This window comes from Pipistrellus kuhlii, unplaced genomic scaffold (assembly GCF_014108245.1).
Source record: "Pipistrellus kuhlii isolate mPipKuh1 unplaced genomic scaffold, mPipKuh1.p scaffold_m20_p_71, whole genome shotgun sequence".
NCBI classification, from domain to species: domain Eukaryota; kingdom Metazoa; phylum Chordata; class Mammalia; order Chiroptera; family Vespertilionidae; genus Pipistrellus; species Pipistrellus kuhlii.
In genome coordinates, this window is record NW_023425575.1 from 661691 (window position 1) to 684370 (window position 22680).

Below are 22680 nucleotides of genomic sequence, written 5' to 3' on the forward strand. Positions count from 1 at the left end.
CGCCATCGCGCTCGTAGTCCCAGCGGGGCCGGTGCAGAAGCCGCGGCAGGAATGGCGGGGCCTGCCCCGGCCCTGGCGGGGGTCCGGGCGGTGACTCCGAGCTTCAATCCCAGGTGTGAGCGCTGAGCACCACGGGAGGCTGCCGCCGTGGGCTGTGAGGCGGGGACACCACTGTCCACCTTCTCCACTGGACTCCGTGACCAGGAAATACCCACCGCTTAGGTTAAAAATGGAGAAAAAACTACAAGTTCCGCCCTCCAAAACTTGAAAACCGGAAACGCCTTTTCTGAACTCCCATTGGCGCAGCCTGGTGGCATTCCACGCCCGGCCTTGTGGGTAATGTAGTTCCTACGCGCATGGCCAGGATCTTGTATATTTGCTCAGCTGACTGCGATTGGTTTTGAGGGCAAATAGCCTGAGAACACACCAAGTATAATCAGAGCCCTCCAGCACCTTCAGGGGAGGTGATTTCTAGGGCAAGTTTGTTTCAGGGGGACGTGCCTGGCTTCCTTTAGCTGCTGGTTTTGCTTATCTTTCTTCAGAACCTGCTTTTTTCTGAATGAACAGGCATTGTGTCTTCATTTAAAGGCCATTAGGCATCTGTCTCCTTCAGGCCAACTGTAGCTTGCAGAGGTTGCTTAAGTGACTAACTAATCTAACCTGCCTCCATTTTGCAAAGTTCATGTCTCAAAAGAGACATCAATATTTAAAAGCATTTTCTTCTGGGGCCAGTTAAAGTGTCAGCTCTGCCTGGGCTGCAGTGTGGATAAGATGGCCAAGAGACATGTGGGGGGGGGGGGAATGCTCAAAGTGACTGATCATCAGAGAGATGCAAATTAACCCAACAATTAGAATGGCTACCATCTGTCAGAATGGCTACCATCAACAAATGATGAGTGCTGGGGAAGATGTGGAAAAAAAGGAACCCTAGCACAGTGAGGACCTCAGTTGTGGCCCAGCGTGCTGTGCACTGCGATGAGGGCTTATATTCAAAAGGGCTCTGGCCCTAACCAGTTTTGCTTAGTGGATTTTCTCTGAAATTCAGATAAAATTTCCCCGAAAATCCCAAAGTATGTTATCCTAGATGCAAAAATACAATAGATAGGCTCAATAAGGTAAAGATAGCCCTTTGCAAAAAAGTAACAACAAAAAAATAAAACCAAGGCCAGGACATTACTATTGCTTCAACTTACAAAGTTTTCATTTCAAACCATCCTATATGGAAGCTTTTGGCCTCTGAGTTTGTAAGATTGCCATGCTATGCCAAGCTCCCTCAGCTTGACAGGTATAGTTTGTGCCATCGTTTTTGTCCGTACTGGGAGTTAGAACCGGTGGGTTGAGAAGAAAATCCAATGAGTAGTTTCCTTCCTCTGGGACCTATTGCTGACATCCTTCTGAACACAATGCCCACAGTATTGCTGATGTCTTTTTTTTTTTTAAATATATGTATTTTATTGATTTTTTACAGAGAGGAAGGGATGGGGAGTGCTAGAAACATCGATGAGAAACATCAACCAGTGGCCTCCTGCACACGTCCACCAGGAATGTGCTCACAACCAAGGCACACTCCCCTGACCGGAATTGAACCCAGAACCCCAGAGGCTGCAGGCCGAAGCTCTATCCACTGAACCAAACTGGTTAGGGCGCTGATGTCTTGTCTTTTTTTTTCTTTTTTTAATATATTTTATTGATTTTACACAGAGAGGAATTGAGAGGGATAGTTAGAAATGTCAATGAGAGAGAGTCATCGAACAACCGCCTCCTGCACACCCCCACCGGGGATGTGCTTGCAACCAAGGCGTGTGCCCCTGACCGGAATCAAACCCGGGACCTTCCAGTCCGCAGGCCGACACTCTATCCACTGAGCCAAACCGGTTTCAGCTGATGTCTTTTTATTTGATCTCTTAGTAGTAGTCACTCTTCAGGTCAATAAAGCCTTGGGTTCTAAATGTGATCAGGTATTTGTAAGGACAAGGAGAAAGGTCTTACTGTTTCTTTTCTGTGACCTTCCAAAATTTATGAGAAGCACCTGCTAATTAAACCCCAAGATTGTTGGCTCCTCTGATTCAAACACCTGCTCTGTTCAAACTGCAGAACAAGATAAGCTACCGTACTCTCAAGGCTACATTCTTGTATACCCCTCCTGCCTGCTGCTGTCACACCTCAGGGATAATCTGCACCGAGTGGTCTCTAGTTAGTAGAAAGTTTCTTTCCCATCACCCCCTCAAACGAGACTCTTTGGAACCCTTCATAACTTTTGCTCTAAGCATAATTTACAGTCTTGAGAAAAATAATGACACCTCCCTAGGACATTTGCCAGACTCTCCTGGAAAGCAAAGAAACAGTAACTTAAAGCCACTCCTGCCAAAACCGGTTTGGCTCAGGGATAGAGCGTCAGCCTGCAGACTGAAAGGTCCCAGGTTCGATTCTGGTCAAGGGCATGTACTTTAGTTGCGGGCACATCCCCAGTAGGGGGTGTGCAAGAGGCAGCTGCCGATGTTTCTCTCACATCGATGTTTCTAACTCTCTATCCCTTTCTCTTCCTCTCTGTGAAAAATCAAAATATATTAAAAAAGAAAAAAAAAAAAGTCACTCCTCGTCCTAACTGATTTGGCTCAATGGGTAGAGACTGAAAGTCGGAGGTTCGATTCTGGTCAGGGGCATGTGCCTTGGTGGTGGGCACATCCCCACTGGGGGGCATGCAGGAGGCAGCTGATCTCTATGTTTCTCTCTCATCAATGTTTCTAACTCTCTATCCCTCTCCTTTCCTTTCTGTGGAAAATCAATAAGATATGCTTAAAAAAAAAAAAAAAGCTCCTCATATCTACCCACCTTCAGCACAGCCCAAGGCCCCTCCATTCTTTGTCCCTTAGCTACAGCCACTGCTGGAAAGCAGGAGCCATCCTTTCCTCCCTACCCTGTACTGACTAGCAACTCTTGGCCCTTTCCTCTCTTGGAAAGTAAACTTTCCCTCTGCATCTCTTCTTCTTTTTTTAAAAAAATATATTTTTATTGATTTTTAAAAATATATATTTTATTGGCTTTTAACAGAGAGAAAGGGAGAGAGAGAGCTAGAAACGTCGATGAGAGAGAAACATCGACCAGCTGCCTCTTGCATACCTCCTACAGGGGATGTGCCCGCAACCAAAGTACATGCCCTTGACCAGAATCGAACCCGGGACCTTTCAGTCTGCAGACCGACACTCTACCACTGAGCCAAACCGGCTTCGGCTATTGATTTTTTTTTTTTTTACAGAGAGGAACAGAGAGGGATAGAGAGTTAGAAACATCAATGAGAGAAAATCATCGATCAGCTTCCTCTTGCATACCCCGTACTGGGTATGTGCCCACAACCAAGGTACATGCCCTTGACCAGAATCAAACCCAGGACCTTTCAGTCCGCAGGCCGACGCTCTATCCATTGAGCCAAACCGGTTTCGGCTGCATCTCTTCTTCTAGGTGTGAATTCTTCCACAGCCCGCATCATGGCACAGACCCTAAAAGGATTCTTTTATTCTTAGGAGTTAAATGGGTGAAAATGAGGGAAATGACATTGTAGAAGCAAAATAATATTTCCTTCTTCTTTTCCAGGTTCTTTGACTGGCCTAATAATTAAATAAATATGGATTAATGAGAGAAAACAACCCAAAAGTTATTAACATGTATACCTCCATATACATGGAAACGACTCAGAAAAATGGAGTAACTGGCCCAAATGGCAAACACCTTCACCTCAAAAACCACCTTCACCAGAAAATGGGTGTGGAGAGTCAGTTAGGGTAGAGTGTCAGGAAAAGCACACTAAGCACCTCCCTCGTGGCCCAGTGCGCTGTGGACTGCGGGGAGGGCCTGTATTCATAAGCATTTTGTTCCAACCCAAACTCCATGGTGCAGACACAGGAGAGTGGGAAGAAGGATGTGAATCCAGAACATGATCCGGGCTGCAGGGAAAACATGGTGAGAGCCATTGTCTCATTCAGCCAGTAGGGATATAGAGGACAGAGTCACATGGGCCGAGGGTCCTATGCATGAAGAAGCGGTTAGCACCCATCCAATGAGACCAGGATCATGTAGGACTCCAGCATCACTTCCAAAAATTAGGTCCCAGAATTCATGTCCATTGCCAGCTCTCCTACAGGGTGAATGTCAGTGCCACATAGGATCAGCATTTGAAGGTTCAAATTGAGACACAAAATCCATGACAGTGAATGGGGTCACAGACACCCAATATGTGAGCGCAGGTGCAGAGACTCGAGCCCAATTTACCGAGGTCTCCTGGGGGTCAAATTCTGTGTTGTGAACAAGGGGAAGGCAGACAAATAGCAGGTCACTCTGAGAGAAGGTTGCCCTGGAGCAGTGGTCAGCAAACTCATTAGTCAACAGAGCCAAATATCAACAGAACGACGATTGAAATTTCTTTTGAGAGCCAAATTTTTAAAACTTAAACTATAAAGGTACATACATTGTTATTAACTTAATTAGGGCACTCCGAAGCTGGCCTTTGCTAAAATCTCAAGGGGTCACAGACCTGCATGTGGCTCGAGAGCCTCGGTTTGCCGACCACTGCCCTGGAGAAACCACTGTAGCTAAGAAATGATGGCGTTCCCCTGAACACGGGGAGGCCAAGGGTCAGAGCTCTGAGATGTAAAGGGAACAGGAGGAAACGCACAACTGCAACCATGGAAAGAGGAGCTGCAGCTGAGGCACCCTGGTCCTCACCCTGTACCTGCTCCAGGGAGGGCTGCTCATCAGTGGTAGAGACTGTGTCTGGCGCTGGAGAAAATAATGGTTAAAATCTGGCCCCTTGAATCTCACACTTGTCTGTGGCATAAACTTGGGGAGCTGACTTCATTTCTCTGATACGGATTGTTTTAGCAATTGATAGGAGCTTTCACTTGGAGAGATTGATGTGAGAATTAAGAGAAAATATACTGCCGAAACCGGTTTGGCTCAGTGGTAGAGCTTCGGTCTGCGGACTGAAAGGTCCCAGGTTCGATTCCGGTCAGGGGCATGTACGTTGGTTGCGGGCACATCCTCAGTAGGGGGTGTGCAAGAGGCAGCTGGTCTATGTTTCTCTCTCATCGATGTTTCTAGCTCTCTATCTCTCTTCCTTCCTCTCTGTAAAAAATCAATAAATTATATTAAAAAAAAAAAGAGAGAGAGAATATACTAAAAAATGTATGCCTGAAATCCTGGTATCAAGTACTCACTTAGTGACTCTCATTGAACTTGGAAGGCCAAAGGAAGTGCCATCAATCATCAGTACAACTCAGTCATCCCACTGAGAGTCAGGGGGTTCTGGCGAGTCTGCTGGAGATTCCCAGATGGGGCCCCCACAAGGAGACCTGAGCGCCCATCAGTGGCTTTTTACAGTTCCCATATCTTCCTACAATGCACCCAAAGGCATAGGTGTTTGTGGGCATCGGGGAAGTGAAAAGTGCCGGCCTGTGAATGTCTTTGCAGGGAGAGGCAGGAGTTGCCAGGAGAGAAAGAGAGAGAAATATCCATGATGAGAATCATTGATTAGCTGACCCCTGGATGCCCCACACTGGACCACTAGCCTGGGGTGCAGGCATGTTCCCTGTGAATGGAACCATGATCTCCTGGTGCACAGGTCCATGTGGAACCACTAAGCCACGCCACTAGGCTCTCAACGTTCATGTTTCTATCTCTCAATACCTCTTTCTGGCTCTATGATATCAATAAAAATGTTTTTAAAATTAGCCGGGACCAGTTTGGCTCAATGGATAGAGCGTCGGCTTGGGGACTGAAGGGTACCGTGTTCGATTCCGGTCAAGGGCATGTGCCTTGGTTGCAGGCATATCCCCAGTAGGGGATGTGCAAGAGGCAGCTGATTGATGACTCTCTCTCATCGATGTTCCTAACTATCTCTCTCCCTCCCTCTCTGTATAAAATCAATAAAATATATATTTAAAAAAATTAATTAAGAAGTGACCAGTTTGGCTCAGTGGATAGTGTCGGTCTGCGGACTGAGGGGTCCCGGGTTAGATTCAGGTCAAGAACATGTACCTTGGTTGTGGGTACATCACAGTGGGGGTATGCAGGAGGCAGCTGACCGATGTTTCTACCCCTCCCTTCCTCTCTGTAAAAAACTAATAAATATTTTTTTTAAATCAATTAAAATATAAAAAAGTAAGAAATATTAAAACATATTCCAATACATAAAAATGTTTACTTCAAAAAGTGAAAAAGGCCGGGACCGGTTTGGCTCAGTGGATAGAGCGTCGGCCTGAGGACTGAAAGGTCCCGGGTTCGATTCCGGTCAAGGGCATATACCTTGGTTGCGGGCACATCCCGAGTAGGGGGTGTGCAAGAGGCAGCTGATCGATGATTCTCTCTCATCGATGTTTCTAACTCTCTATCCCTCTCTCTCTTCCTCTCTGTGAAAAATCAATAAAACATATATTTAAAAAAAAAAAAAAAAGTGAAAAAGGCACAAAATGCCTGAAATTCCAACATCCATCTTTGTCGTTCCATTGTGTTTTTGTTGAAGAAAATGGCCAAACTCATAACACTTGAGGCAGAATATATAGTAAGATTTTTCAAAAATACATTTTTAATTGATTTTTTTTTAACAGAGAGGAAGAAAGAAGGAGATTTAGAAACATCAATGAGAGAGAAACATCGATCAGCTGCCTTTTGCACACACCCCACTGGGGATGTGCCCGCAACTGAGGTACATGCACTTGACCGAAATCAAACCTGGGACCCCCACCAGTCCGTAGGCCAATGCTACATCCACTGTGCCAAACGAGCCAGAGCTATGGTAAGATTTTTAAAAAAATATATTTTATTGATTTTTTTACAGAGAGGAAGAGAGATAGTTAGAAACATTGATGAGAGAGAATCATCGGTCAGCTAACTCTTGCACACCCCCTACTGGGGATGTGCCCACAACCAAGGTACATGCCCTTGACCAGAATCGAACCTGGGACCCTTCAATCCGCAGGTTGACGCTCTATCCACTGATCCAAACCGGTTTCGGCTATGGTAAGATGTTTTAACAAAGATACAGACTCAACAAATACACTTCTGAGAAACGGTTCACCATAAATTCTTAGAAAAAACACAATCAAACAAAAGTGAGGTAGAATGACAAAATGACAGAATATCTATATATGTAAAAGGCTGCCCTAACACAGTTTGGCTCAGTGAATAGAGTGTTGGCCTGCAAACTCAAGGGCCCCAGGTTCAATTCTGGTCAAGGGCATGTACCTTGATCTTACACCTATCAGAATGGCTATCATCAACAAATCTGCTGGCTAGGATGCGGAGAAAAAGGAACCTTTGTGCACTGCTGGTGGGAATGCAGACTGGTGCAACCACTGTGGAGAACAGTATGGAGTTTCCTCAAAAAACTGAAAATGGAACTCCCATTCGACCCAGTAATCCCACTCCTAGGAATATATCTTAAGAAACCAGAAACACCAATCAAAAAGGATATATGCACCTCTATGTTCATAGCAGCACAATTTACAATAGCTAGGATTTGGAAACAGCCTAGGTGCCCATCAGCAGATGATTGGATCAAAAAACTATGGTACATCTACACAATGGAATACTATGCTGCCATAAAGGAATTCTTATTTGCAGCAACCTGAAATTGGAGAACATTATGCTGAGTGAAATAAACCAGTCAATGAAAGAAAAACAGCACATGATCACACTCATTTATGGATAATAAGGAACATTATAAACTGATGAACAAAAAGATAGATATAGAGACAGTGAAGCGACAAACAGACTGTCAAATTACAGTGAGGATGGTAGGGAGATCTGGGGGAGATAAGAGATCAACCGAAGGACTTGTATGCATGTATATAAGCATATCAAATGGACACAAAACTCTGGGGAGGGAGGGCATGTATAGGAGTGGGGGTGGGAATTGGTAAGATATGTACACATATAATACCTTAATAAAAAAAAAAGAAAGAAAAAATAAAATAAACAATTATAATTAAAAAAAAAAAAGGGCATGTACCTTGGTTGCATGCACATCCTCAATAGAAGATGTGCAGGAGGCAACTGATTGATGTTTCTCTCTTATTGATGTTCCTAACTCTCTATCCCTTTCCTTTACTCTCTCTAAAAAATCAATAAAATATATATTTTTAAAAAATAAAAAGCTAATATGCAAAATGTCCTCTCTAGAGTTCGACCAGGAGATCAGAAGTTCAATCACTCACTATGAGGTGTACTGAACACCAGGAGCTGGCAGCCAGCAAGAAGGCCCCAATTGACCCTGATTGCTGGCCAGGCATAGGGACCCTATCCATGCATGAATTTTGTGCAGTAGGCCTCTTGTCTTATATACTAAAACCATAATATGCAAATTGATCAAACAGCAGAATGACTGGTTGCTCTGATGTGCACTGACCACCAGGGGGCAGATGCTCATTGCAGGAGCTGCCCCCCTGATATTCAGTGTGCTCCCACAGAGGGAGCACTACTCGGCTAGAAGCTGGGCTCAGGGCTGATGAGCACAGTGGCAGTGGTGGATGCCTCTCCCACCTCCATGGCAGCACTAAGGACCCTCCAGGGGTACCGACAAGCAAGAGGGCACAGGCCAGGCTGAGGGTATGCAGGCGCAGCGTGGCCAGGACGCCTGCTATGACGGGGGAGGGCAGCAGAGAGAGCTATAGAAGTGGTCCTCCGGCCAGGAGCAAGGACTTACAGGCTCCTGTGCAGCCGGGAGTGAAGCCAAAAGAAAGGCCTATTCTTGCATGAATATCGTGCAACGTGCCTCTAGTCTATGTATATAAAAGCCTAAGCTACTGGTCACCATGATATGCAGCAACCACCAAGGGCAGACGCTCAGTGCAGGAGCTGCTCCCTGGTGGTCAGTGAGTTCCCAAAGCAGGCGTGCAGCTCAGCTTACCTATGGGGCTAGATGCCAGGCTCCCAGCTGGCAAGCGCAGCTGAGAAGGTGCAAGCATCTCCCGGGGTCTCTCCCCCTACAGGCCTGTACCTCATTCTGTCCAGGAATGAGAGTGCTGCTTCTCCGTCATGGGCGTGCCAGGATCACCCTAGAATGGGTGTGCAGAGACCACAGTGGTGTAGCACCAAAGCTACCAAGCGCCAGTGGCAGGAGTAGTGGGACCGGGATGAGTGGGAGCATCAGGGCACTTGACCCTGGCTCAAGCTTCTCCCTGGCCACCTCCCGCATGGTACTTGAGAGATGTTGGAGACCAGTTTCAGATCAATCTGCTCAGGCCACACCGAGGGACCTCACCAGTGCGCAAAACTGTGCACCAGGCCTCTGGTTGAGTAGAATGATGGTTTCAGTTTCACGAACATACCATGATTTATGAAACGGTATACCTAACCTATACTTTACTCATTGTATCTTTTTAAAAATGATTCAAAATTTGAAAATGTGTATGTTCAACTATTCTGGCAAATCTATATCCAATCCACCTTCTTATGCACTCTGGGCGAGAGCCTTGCATCAGTGACAGAAATGTAGCAAACAATGAAGAACTTTCACCCAAACCAACAAGAATGCTGGCTGGGTCACAAAAGCCACATCGCTAGACTGCAAACACCTTTTGCTTCGTCTTTGTATTTTTGCCAAGGCACTGATGGCTCTGATGGGAACATCTGAGAAGATACAGGAAGTCACAAAACCTCTTGATTATAATCAATGACAATAACTGTGTCCACCGAAGATAAACATGCCTGCAGATATGTGTACTGGTACACACCGTTTCTGTTGACTTCTCCTCAGAAGCGTTCCTGGATACACATTTATTTATTTATTTATTTAAATATATATTTTATTGATTTTGTACAGAGAGGAAGGGGAGAGCTAGAAACTCGATGAGAGAGAGTCATCGATCAGCTGCCTCCCGCACACCCCCCCCGGGGACACGCCCACAACCAAGGCACATGCCCCTGACCAGAACCGATCCCGGGACCCTTCAGTCCCCAAGCCGACGCTCCATCCATTGAGCCAAACCGGCCTTGGCTGGATGCACGTTTAGATGAGGACCATTCCATCTGATGGGCTGCAGTCCCCAGAAAAACTCATTAGGTCAGTGTTTCTGTAGTGAAATGATATCCCCTAACTTCTATTGTCCTCCAACCAGTGACAATCACCCATGGAATTATAGGATGTAGGTCTCATGGCACTCTGCAATACCTGGGCAAGAGATTCAAGTGCATGGACATCCCCGGAAAAACAAGAAAAAAACTCACACTGCTAAAAAATATACTTGAGGTTGTCATAGCAACCTGCTCTTTGGAGTGATCTCTGTGTCTCAAAGCATCCATCTTCACAGAGGACTAGAGTGTCCAATGTGTTTCCTAGGAAAATATGGGCAGCAATGAAAAACTGGCAAAAACTGCTGGGGAAATTTCTGCACCATACTGTTCCCTCTAAGACAAAATATGTTTGAGACCCCTTATGTTTTTCAGCTCATCATACTAGTAGAGCCCAGATCTCCTTATAAGCTAACTCACAAGTAAGCAGCAAACAGAAGGTTTAAAAAGTCTTAGGGAAAAGCCTTCATTATTTTACAAACCAAAGAGACATGAGACTGGCAGTTCTTGTATTGATCACTGAGGCACTCAATAAACTCATCACTGGCATCTAGGGAAAATGTGCTCTTGAGAATGGCACTAGCTCTACAATACTATGTTTTCTGGGCCAATACTAAGTCCTATGTGCCAGAGGGAAAATTAAAAACTAAGGGCTCAGGTGTTCTGAAGTTGATTCAACAAACTACTCAACAGAGTTAGCTTCCCTGGGCACAAGAGGAAGGTGATCCATACCATCTGTAGGGGCTTTATAGGCGGTTCAGGTGAAATACCTTCAGCAACAGAAATATGCAGTGACATACACTGAGTGGCCATATTATTATGATCTCTGAATGCATAATTGGGCCATTCAATGAGTGTGTGTGTGTGTGTGTGTGTGTGTATGTGTATATATATGTATTATATATTAAGAGGCCCAGTAAATGAATTCGTGTATGAGTGGCCAGCCTGGCCAGGAGGAGGGGATATGGGCAGTTGGCTCGCTTATCTGCTAGTCAAACTCCTAGTCGAAGGAAAATTTACATATTAGCCATTTATTATATAGGATATACACTGAGTGGCCAGATTATGATGCGTTCAGAGATCATAATAATTTGGCCACTTCAGTGTAGATCTGGCAACATGTCTTTGTATGTTATAAAGTAAAATATAGATACATGGTTCCAACATAAAAACAAATAACAAAAATGCTTATGGGGACTTTACCTAATGTAGGTGATTACATGTATGAGATATGTTTCCTACACATCTAAATAATTACTCACATTTGGACTCATATGTGCAGTGCAAATTTAGAAATTTGGCTGAGACAAATCTCATGCTATTTGCACCCATAAAGGTTTTCTCCAGTGTGAACTCTCCAATGATACTGTAGACAATTGCTACTTTTAAAAGATTTTTCACATTCACTACATTTATAAGGCTTTTCTCCAGTGTGAGAACACTGATGATAACGGAGGCTACTCCAACTGGTAAATAATTTCCCACATTCACTGCATTTATAAGGCTTTTCTCCAGTGTGAAATCTCTGATGACGAATAAGCTCACTGCTAGTGATAAAAGCTTTCCCACATTCACTGCATTTATAAGGCTTTTCTCCAGTATGAGCTCTCTGATGACGCAGAAGGGCAGTGCTCCAGGTAAAAGATTTCCCACATTCGCTGCATTTATAAAGCTTTTCTCCCCTGTGAACTCTCTGATGACGATGAAGGTGTGAGGTCGTGATAAAAGATTTTCCACAGTCACTGCATTTATAAGGCTTTTCTCCAGTGTGAACACACTGATCGTAATGGAGACTACGTGCACTGGTAAACGATTTTCCACACTCATTGCATTTATAAGGCTTTTCTCCAGTGTGAATTTTCTGATGACAATGAAGGCCAGTGCTACTGCTAAAAGATTTCCTACATTCTCTGCATTTATAAGGCTTTTCTCCAGTGTGAATTCTCTGATGACAATGAAGTTCACTGCTAGTGGTAAACGATTTTCCACACTCACTGCATTTATGTGGCCTTTCTCCAGTGTGAACTCTCTGATGACGACGAAGGTCAGTGCTCCTCAGAAAAGACTTCCCACATTCACTGCACTCATAAGGTCTTTCTCCAGTGTGAACTTTCAGATGATAATGGAGGCCATTACTACTGGTAAAAGCTTTTCCACATTCACTGCACTCATAAGGCTTTTCTCCAATGTGACCTTTCTGTTGAAAGCTAGAAAATTTGCTGAAATGTTTTCCATATTCACAGCATTCAAAACACTGACTTTCAGTATGCATATCCTTTCCATGAACGAACATGTGGTTGCAACTGATATCTGTCTTACATTCGTTTCTGGTGTAATAATTTGTTCTCCTTTGAAATGTCATCCCATGCATTGTAATCGGATTTGGACTGTCTCTGGTCTGAGTAGCCCTTAGGTGGAGATGTCCAGTAAGGACACCTGGCTCAACCTCCCCATATGCGAATTGATTCTGGGACACATTTAAATTGGAGCTGTCTCTAAGTAAGATCCTGTCCACACCTCTAATGAAAGTCTTCTCTCTCACATGCTGTTGGTGAAATTTCGCACTGAAGTAAAACCGTTTTGCACATGCCCCACAGCTCAACAGTATCTGTCTGTGTTGTGTTCCCTGTAGCTCCATCATGTGGAAAATATTTCCCAACACTAGCCCACAATTCTCACAGGGGTGGCTCTTCTGGGAAGACAAGGCTACCTTGGGATTCCTTGCCTGTGACACTCTTACAGAAACCTTCTGTTCAGTCGGTACCTCCACATTCTCTGCTCCACAGCAGCAACCTAAAGAAAAGGAAATGCTGGTGAAGGGCATGTTGACCTTTCGATATCAGAATAACTTCACCACAAGTGCTTATCTGTCCCTGACTAGGCATAATTCCATAGGATTATTTTAAAGAAAAGTTAGACTCGGATGAAATGGCTATTATACCATGTCTTGGCCCCAATGGTGAGAATCTCACCAAGTGAGGGACAGAAGCATAGCATGGGATACAAAGAAGAGAGGAAGGATCTGCTAGTTGTTCCTCCACAAATGGCTTCCTTTAGCCCCTTTCAGCTGGTGAAGTGAGTCTGTGTAGAATAATTTGAATGTGCTCAAACCAAAAGAAATCAATTCTATTGGGTCGGCAAGTAAGTAATTGCGGGTTTCACACATATATGGCTTCAGTTGAATTTTTAGGTTTGTAGACGTAGTAAAAATGTAAAACACATTTTGTTATTTGATAGTTGGCTATTCAGCTGTTAATCAGTAAAAAAAGTTTTTTGATCTGTTTTGTAGTTTTCGTTTGGCGTTCGTTGAAAAATGGAAAATCAAAAGGAACATTTTCGTCATATTTTGATTTTTTATTTCCACAAAGGGAAAAACGCATCGCAAGCTCATAAAAAGTTATGTGCTGTTTATGGTGACGAAGCCTTAAAAGAACGGCAGTGTCAAAATTGGTTTGCCAAATTTCGTTCTGGTGATTTTTCACTCAAAGATGAAAAATGCTCCTGTTGTCCAGTTGAAGTTGATGACGCCCTAATCAAAGCAATAATCAATTCGGACTGTCACAGTACAACACGTGAGATTGCAGAGAAGCTTCATGTATCACATACATGCATTGAAAATCACTTAAAACAACTTGGCTATGTTCAAAAACTCGATACATGGGTTCCTCACGAACTGAAAGAATCACAGTTAACGCAACGCATTAGCAGCTGCGATTTGCTAAAGAAACGTAATGAAAATGATCCATTTTTAAAACGACTGATAACTGGCGATGAAAAATGGGTTGTTTACAACAATATCAAGCGGAAAAGATCATGGAGCAGGCCAGGTGAACCAACTCAAACAACATCAAAAGCTGATATTCATCAAAAGGAGGTTTTGTTATCAGTTTGGTGGGATTACAAAGGAATTGTCTACTTTGAACTCTTACCACCCAACCGAACGATCAATTCTGATGTCTACATTGAACAACTAATGAAATTAAACAATGCAGTTGAAGAAAAGCGGCCCAAATTGACAAATCAAAAAGGTGTTGTATTCCATCATGACAATGCAAGGCCACACACATCTTTGGTCACTAGGCAAAAATTAATGGAGCTTGGTTGGGATGTTTTGCCACATCCACCATATAGTCCTGACCTTGCACCATCTGATTACTTTTTGTTTCGATCTTTACAAAACTCCTTGAATGGTAAAAATTTCAATAATGATGATGATGTCAAATCGTACCTGATTCAGTTTTTTGCTAATAAAAACCAGAAGTTTTTTGAACGTGGGATTATGATGCTGCCTGAAAGATGGCAAAAGGTCATTGATCAAAATGGGCAATACATTACAGAATAAAGTTATTTAGTTCCATGAAAAAATTGTCTTTGATTTTCTTTAAAAAATCCGCAATTACTTACTTGCCGACCCAATATTAGAGCACATTATGTTCTTCCTCAATACAATAATAGGTGTGCACTCTAAGGTTCTGCAGGCATGGACAAATGGTGGAGGGCACTAAAGAGAGACCAATGAAAGAGGTAGAGGTGCAAAGTTTAGAGAGGTTAGGTTATCCATGTCCTGGGAATCCGAGGAGAATTATCACTATTAGAATTGAGTCGTTGGCAAAGTGTCAACAATAACCAAGAACAAGCAGAACTGGGAATGGATAATGGTGACAAAATACTGTTGAACCAAATAGGTTTGTAGGTATGAATGTACTAATGTCTAGTAGAAAAACATCCCCAACAGCTTTTTACTCAAGCAAGACCACCTGTGTGTCCACTATGTCATTCATAAAGTCATGTTTCTACTGTGATGTAGAAATGATTCTTCCACTTAATTCTCAGTTTAGCCATTGCATGGGGTTAATAATAAAAATTGTAAAAGAGCCGAAACCGGTGTGGCTCAATGGATAGGGGGTCGGCTTGGGGACTGAAGGGTCCCGGGTTCAATTCTGGTCAGGGGCATGTGCCTTGGTTGCGGGCATATCCCCAGTAGGGAGTGTGCAAGAGGCAGCTGATTGATGACTCTCTCTCATCGATTTTTCTAACTCTCTATCTCTCTCCCTTCCTCTCTGTACAAAATCAATAAAATATATTAAAAAAAAATCGTAAAAGAAACATTGAAAAGATGGGATGGTCAACACTGTGGTACAACAGCACAGCAAAGATGAGATCTCAGGCAAAGGACCTATGTGAGTGACATTAGAAAGATGACAGAATCAGAGATATGAGCATCTTCCCCCATTTCGGAGGAAGTAGAAATCTATCCATGAACAAAAACCCCAGAGGAAATGGGAATAAGAGTACGATGAAGACATACAGTAATGCAGCACACCAAGTAAAGAGAACTGCATAGAAAGAATAAGTAGAAAGACTGGGTGAACAAACATATTTCAAGATAGCTACAGTCTTAAAGAAGGGTCAGAGCCCTAGTGGTTTGGCTCAGTGGGTAGAGAGTCAGCCTGTGAACTGAAAGATCCCAGATTCGATTCCGGTCAAGGGCATGTACCTTGGTTGTGAGTATATCCCCACAGTAAGAGGTTTGCAAGAGGCAGCTAATTGATGTTTCTCACATCGATGTTTCTAACTCTCTATTCCTCTCTGTAAAAATATCAATATCAATATATATATATATATATATATATATATATATATATATATATATATATATATATTTTATTGCTTTGACCGGAGGCTTATAGATACTTGAAGAATCTTAAAAAAAAAAAAAAAAATCTTGGTCAAGACTTTATCATTTTACGCCGAAACCGGTTTGGCTCAGTAGATAGAGCGTCAGCCTGCAGACTGAAAGGTCCTGGGTTCAATTCTGGTCAAGAGCATGTACATTGGTTGTGGGCACATCCCCAGTAGGGGGTGTGCAAGAGGCAGCTGATGAATGATTCTCTCTCATCAATGTTTCTAACTCTCTATCCCTCTCTCTTCCTCTCTGTAAAAATATCAATAAAATATATTAAAAAAATGTTTTTGTTTTTAAAAAAGACTATCATTTTACAAATACTAATCCACGTTAGTTGCTTGTCTACAGAGCCTTCAACACCATCACAAAAATAGCAATGAGAGTCAATAAATAAACATCGTAATTTTAGAATTTAAGATTGCCACGCTAACAAGCCCAGGCTGACAGTATCGTTCAATGCTTCACTGAAGAACTACTCTGAAGAATTATGCTTCAAGCACATATATAATACTAACACTCCCAAGATCCTAGGCTCACAAGATGGGGTTGTATTTTGACAGGTCTTTAACTGGCGTGGTTCAGAAACTATACTCAGTCAGTTCTCCAGATGGTAGGTCATCCTACCTAATAAAAGAGTAATATACAAATTAACCATCACTCTGCAACAAAATGGTGGCCCCCATAGCCACAAGATGGCAGCACCCAGTCCCCTCAGCCCCACTGCTGGAGTGTTTGGGCCTGTCCACCCGAGGGGGCAGATCCAGCCTTCCTGATCCACCACTGCTTCAGAGTCTGGGCCCCTCAGACTCTAGCAGGCCAAGCAGGCAGGCAGACAGAATCGGGACAGGCTTGAGGTAACCAGCATCTAGTCTGGATCCACCAGAGAAGGGGGCAGATTCAGCCTTCCTGCTCCACCAGTGCTGCAGTGTCTGGGCCCCCGTCAGCCCCATGGGGATTCGCGCAGACCAAGTGGCGAAGCTGGATCTGCCCCCAGACACAGTAGACAGAGCCCGGACAGCAGGGATTGGGGGCTTCCTTAGCAAGGTGGTAGCCGGAACACCCTCAGGCCCCACAGACAGAATGAGGACAACAGGCCATGGGGACTTCCTTAGTGTGTCGGTGTCGGGGAAGCTCCCAGGCCTGGCAGACAGCACACTGCAGGGTACTGGGGCCTCCTTCGCATGGCAGCGGTAGGCAGAGAGCAGACACAGGGCATGAGGGCTTCATCTCCATGGCTGTAGAGAAAACCCCCAGGCCCCACAGAGAGCAGAGAACCATGGGAACGGGCCTGAGCCATCAGTAGGATATCCCCTGAGAGCTCCTAGATTGTAGACGGTGCAGGTTGAGCCGAGGGAGTTCTGTGGACAAATTTCGTGCACCGGGCCTCTAGTATGACTATAACCAGGTACTGTACCTGGAATCGCATGATGTTGCTCTTTGTACATTGGTTTAGGTACCAGGCATAATTGTAAGGGCTGAGATGTTGAAGAATATGAAATCTTAAAATATAAAAAATAAAATATGACTATATGAACCCTGTTTTAAGACTGCTCTAGAAATAAGGCCTTATTATTCCCTTCCATGTGTGACTATTCTTTCTTTAAAAAAAAAAAAAATATTGATTTTTTAGTGAGGAAAAGAGAGGGATAGAGTTAGAAACATCAATGAGAGAGAATCATCGGTCAGCTCCCTCTTGCACCACCCCTACTGGGGATGTGCCCACAACCAAGGTACATACCCTTGATAGGAATAGAACCTGGGACCTTTCAGTCCACAGGCCGACGCTCTATCCACTGAGCCAAACCGGTCTCAGCCATGTGTGACTTTTCTTAAGGAAATATGCAGGTGGAGTGAAAGTAGGTTTACAGTTGTTCACTTGAAAAATAATATTAATAAATAATATCACGTATCCTAATTCCTTCCACTTCTCTCACTTAATAAAAGGTTTTAAATTGTAAAAATCAATAAGAATACAAGAAGAAACTTGGGTTTTTCTTACGTACAACTATAAGCCTACTTTTGCACCTGCCCTATGCACACAATACATTTGAAATGGCAGTGTAGGTGGTTTTGAGCTCTTAAGGCACAGCTGGTGGATTTTTTAATTTACAAGGGCTACTAGCTCTCCATTTGCGAAAGTGTATGTCCACCACTTGATGATAGTCATTGACCAAATTTTATGCATAAAAAGACATTTTGGGGACATTCAGTTTCTCGCTCTCTCTCTTTTTTTTTTTTTTTTTTTTTAAATATAGTTTATTGATTTTTTTACAGAGAGGAAGAGAGAGGGATAGAGAGCTAGAAACATCAATGAGAGAGAATAATCAATCAGCTGCCTCATGCACACCCCCGCACTGGGGATGTGCCCGCAACCAAGGTACATGCCCTTCACCAGAATCGAATCTTGGGACCCTTCAGTCCGCAAGCGCACGCTCCATCCACTGAGCCAAACCGGTTTCGGCTTGTTTTTTTTAATGCATCTTACTTTGAGGATTACCTCCGTTTTCTGCATTCATTTGTTCTTGTGGAAGCTGATACAGAGTGAGTGGTCATGTACATGTTTATGCAAAAATATTTATTGAAGTGATTCCAATAGTATTGTGTCGTAATACTTGGAGAATGGCCTTCATTTTTATGCAGGAAATGCCCTTCCAACAACCTGCCTTTCTTTTTTTTACAAAATATAATTTTTGTATTGCAAAATATTTGTAATAAAATGTAAAGGTGAATCCCATACATATTCAATAAAATCATATCTTAAAGTTAAAAAAATACTTTATTGCTAAGCACTAGTAGGAAACATCTGAGCTTGCTAGAAATATGGTGGCACTAGACCTGCTGAATGTAGTGTTGCCCAAAACATGGACTTTACAAAAAAGGGTGTGTGTATGACTGAGACTGGTTTGGCTCAGTAGATAGAGCGTCGGCTTGCGAACAGGAGGTTCCCGGGTTTGATTCCGGTCAGGGGCATGTGACTCCGTTGCTGGTGCATCACTAATGCGGGATGTGCAGGGGGCAACTGATCGATGATTCTCTCACATCGATGTTTTTAACTCTTTATCGCTCTCCCTTCCTTTCTGTAAAAAAATAAATAAAATATATTAAAAAAAAGGGGGGGGGCGGTTGCCAAAACTGTTTGGCTCAGTGGTAGAGCATCGGTCTGCGGACTGAAAGGTCCCGGGTTCCATTCCAGTCAAGGGCATGTATATTGGTTGCAGGCACATCCCCAGTAGGGGGTATGCAAGAGGCAGCTGGTCCATGTTTCTCTCTCATTGATGTTTCTAGTTCTCTATCTCTCTCCCTTCCTCTCTGTAAAATATCAATAAAATAGATTTTTTTTAAAAGAGGGGGGGTTGTGGGAGCAATATCGGAGAAGCACAATTTAGCACATACAAAAAGATACTAATATGTAAAATATACAAGGTATTCAAAAGACCTCTAACCAAAAAATACAATTAATAAACAGGATTGTAGAGGAAATGGTTTCCTCACTGACCATGGTGGAATCCTTTAAGCTTCTTGCAACACTACCAACCACAAGTTCTTCCCTGTGAATGTAGTCCAACGGGGAGAATTGGGACTTCAGGAATAGAAGGGAGCAGAGGAAACAGAGCCAGCCTCCCCAGGACAGAACTACCCAGAAAACTGGAAAATCCAGCAGAACCACAGTCTACATGGGAGGACACAGCACACCCTGGGAGATGGGACAAGAGAAAATAGCAAAGCCCAATTCAGGTGAGAGTGAGGGTCTTACCTAGCGAGGATACAAGTTCAAAGTTCTCCAGCATCACATTCAGGTACAGCTGTCTCTGACCCTCATCAAGGAGGCTCCATTCATCCCTGGAGAAGTACAGGGCAATGTCCTCCAAGGTCACGCCAACCTGTCAGAATGGAGAAAATTAAAACCAGAGCTGTCTCTCTGAGAACCCTGACTCCTACTCCTGACACACCTTCCCCCCAAACCCCCCTCAGCCTCCTCCAGGGCACCCGGTTAGTGTGGACACCAGGCCCTAATGCCAGTGCAGGCTGCTCTCTCATCACAGTCCCATTACTCACTGGGATGCCCTCAGCAGTGCAGCTGGGTTGGGTGGGAAGGACTGGGGGAGGGGAAGGTACACAGCAAAATAATTTAAGGTCTGGGCCATGCCTACCAGGCCCCAGCCTTCATGCCAAGTAATTCCACTGCAGTCTCCTAGACCATGCCTCCCAGACAAAGCCAAGCATTGGGCTTATTCTTCACCTTTAAATCAGCTCACACCTCCTCCAGATGTGCACACACTGGGTAATGTTCATCCCCTTCCCATCTTCAGACCCAGGTTCACTTCCTCAGCTCTGCCCCTTTCCTGCTCCAATGCCACTGGGTCTCGCTGGGCTCCCCCATGAACTTGGCACATGGCATGTGGAGAAGCCTGTCTTCCAGCGGGTCCAGGACCACCCCAGGCCCCTGAGGGACCCCACAGCCGGGAAAGCCCCAATGAGGCTGTGACGGCCTCCCTGCAGCCTCTGATCTGCCCGCCAATCCTCACAGCCACACCCTCAGGGGAACCTCAGAGGCCGGTCACCCCTGTCCTCTCCGCCCCGCACTGGCTGTGTCCTCAGAAGCCACCGCGCTCCTCCCTCCCCTCCGCCTTCCTCACGGTCCTCCCCGCGGACGGAGCTGCAGGAGGGACAGGCCCGCAACGGGCTGTGGGGTGCGGGGTGAGGAGGCGGGGGGCCTGGGGGACAGGAACTCACCTCAGCGAAGCTCCTCAGCGCGGGCGCCGCCATCGCGCTCTGTGGGCCGCGCGGGGCGGAGGCGGCGGGCGTGGAAGCCGCGGCAGGAATGGCGGGGCCTGTCCCGGCCCTGGTGGGGGTCCGGGCGGTGACTCCGAGTTCCAACCCCACGTGTGAGCGGTGAGCACCACGGGAGGCTCCCGCCATGGGCGGTGAGGCGGGTAAAAGCACTCTCCAGCCTCTGCCACGGGGTGGCAGGACTAGGAACTCCTGACAGCCTGAGGCAAAATCCACAGGAGCCAAAATCCCGCCGCGACCGAAGCGGCTAAACGGAAACGCCTTCTCTGAGGCCCCATTGGCTAAGACTGGTGGCAATCCACGCCTAGCCTTGTGGGTAATGTAGTTTCTTTGTTCCAAGGCCAGGGTTCCTTATAACTCTGTTGACTCAATTTAGGACCAAATAGCCCAAGAACACACCGAGTATACTCAGGCTCCTCTAGCGCCTTCAGGGGAGGTGATGTCGGGGGCAAGTTTGTTTGTCCTGCACCTGCATGGCTGGTTTTGCATATCTTTCTTCAGGACCTGCTTTTCCTGAATGACAACTGCAACCATGGAAGGAGCTGCAGCTGAGCCACCCTGGTCCTCATCCTGTGCCTGCTCCAGGGAGGGCTGCTCATCAGCGGTAGAGACTGTGTCTGACGCTGGAGAACATAATGGTTAAAACCCGGCTCCTTGAATCTAGCACTTGTCTGTGGTGTAAACTTGAGGGGCTGACTTCATTTCTCTGACACTAACATTTTCAGCAGTTTGGTATGGGGCGCACCACAATGAGACCTGGGTGCCCAAAGCACCTGCCTCCCTGAAGCAGAGCCAGTGGCTTCTTACAGGTCCCTTTTCTCACTAAAATGCTCCGGGAACTGGAGTAGATTCTGGGTGAAGACCAATAGCTGCCCAGAGTGCAGCCTAAGTCCTGCCCCTGACCGCGGGTGCCACAAGAGAAAGGCCTTTTCTGACCCTTCAATGGCTGAGCTGGCGGTATTCCTCACAAGGCCTTCTGGGTAATGTGAGGTCTGAGTACAGGATGGTGATGGAAGGTTTCTCCATATCACTCCAGGGAAACAGCGTCATCTGCAGGTAGGGACACTGGGAAATGACCTTCCTCAGGAAAGAGACAACTTGAAAATGACTAAAAAAAAGTTATTTTCCTGGTAAAGGGACTAGAGTCCTTTTTATGAAAACACATTATCTGGGAGACCAATTCAGCTCATCATAATATAGAGGTAGAATGTGGGGCATATATTTGAAATAAAGAACTAACATGTATATATAAACTTTAAATCGAATTCTGTTGCTTGAACATTAATAAAGATAAATACTCTTTTGAAACAGTGGCAGATTTGCATTCTGGCAAAGTAATGGTGTTTTTGTTAATGTGCAGATGCCAATGTATTTATCATAGTGAAAGATTAATTCGTCCCTTACAGACATATTTAAGATGTCAGCAGAGTTGATGTTTCAGGCATTCTTAGTGAGATAAGATTGCACAAGTATTCATAAATTATACTTAGAATAAATGAAATACATATTCATACTGAAAGATGACCTATGTATATATAGCTCCAAAACTTTAAAACCACATGAAATGTTATAAATAACAAATAATGATGGGCATGCATATGTGCAGTGACTCTTTAAAATTCATAATTCTGCAAGAAACTTATACTACTTAAAATTTAGGCCCAGCTGAAACTGGTTTGGCTCAGTGGTAGAGTGTCGGTCTGCGGACTGAAAGGTCCCGGGTTCGATTTCGGTCAAGGGCATGTACATTGGTTGCAGGGACATCTCCGGTGGGGGGTGTGCAAGAGGCAGCTGGTCGATGTTTCTCTCTCATTGACGTTTCTAGTTCTCTATCTCTCTCCCTTCCTCTCTGTAAAAAATCAATAAAATATATTTTTAAAAAAAAATTAGGACCAAGTCAGACTGGTGTGGCGAGCTTCCAACTATGAAAGAGGAGATCAGCATTTGATTTCTGTTTTGGGTAGAAAAGCCTGAGTTGTGGGTTTGATCCCCAGTGGGGGGTATGCAGGAAGCAGATAAACAATGATTCTATCTCATCATTGATGTTTCTATTGCTCTCTCCCTTTCTCTCTGAAATCATTAAGAATCTACTTTTTAAAACTCAGAGCAGAAAATCAGTGAAGTATACACCCAATTGTCAT

At 44.6% G+C, this 22680-nt stretch overlaps 1 protein-coding gene across 4 annotated transcripts in view; it reads right to left on the reverse strand.

Moving 5' to 3' along the window:
* Positions 1–22680, reverse strand: part of LOC118710225 (zinc finger protein 850-like) — a 133698-nt gene that overhangs the window by 80102 nt on the left and 30916 nt on the right. The window contains exons 1-4 of one of the 4 annotated variants that reach the window (XM_045575944.1): positions 20483–20751; positions 19503–19629; positions 11530–12855; positions 10754–10761 (exon numbers count right to left, since the gene is read on the reverse strand). The exons of 1 other annotated variant lie outside the window; for it this stretch is intronic. In XM_045575944.1, the coding sequence (XP_045431900.1) occupies positions 10754–10761; positions 11530–12855; positions 19503–19629; positions 20483–20668 (1647 nt within the window). In that variant the 5' untranslated portion in view covers positions 20669–20751. Of the gene's footprint in view, positions 1–10753; positions 10762–11529; positions 12856–19502; positions 19630–20482; positions 20768–22680 lie in introns of those variants that run through there. 2 more of the 4 variants (XM_045575943.1, XM_045575940.1) reach the window with 2 other exon arrangements.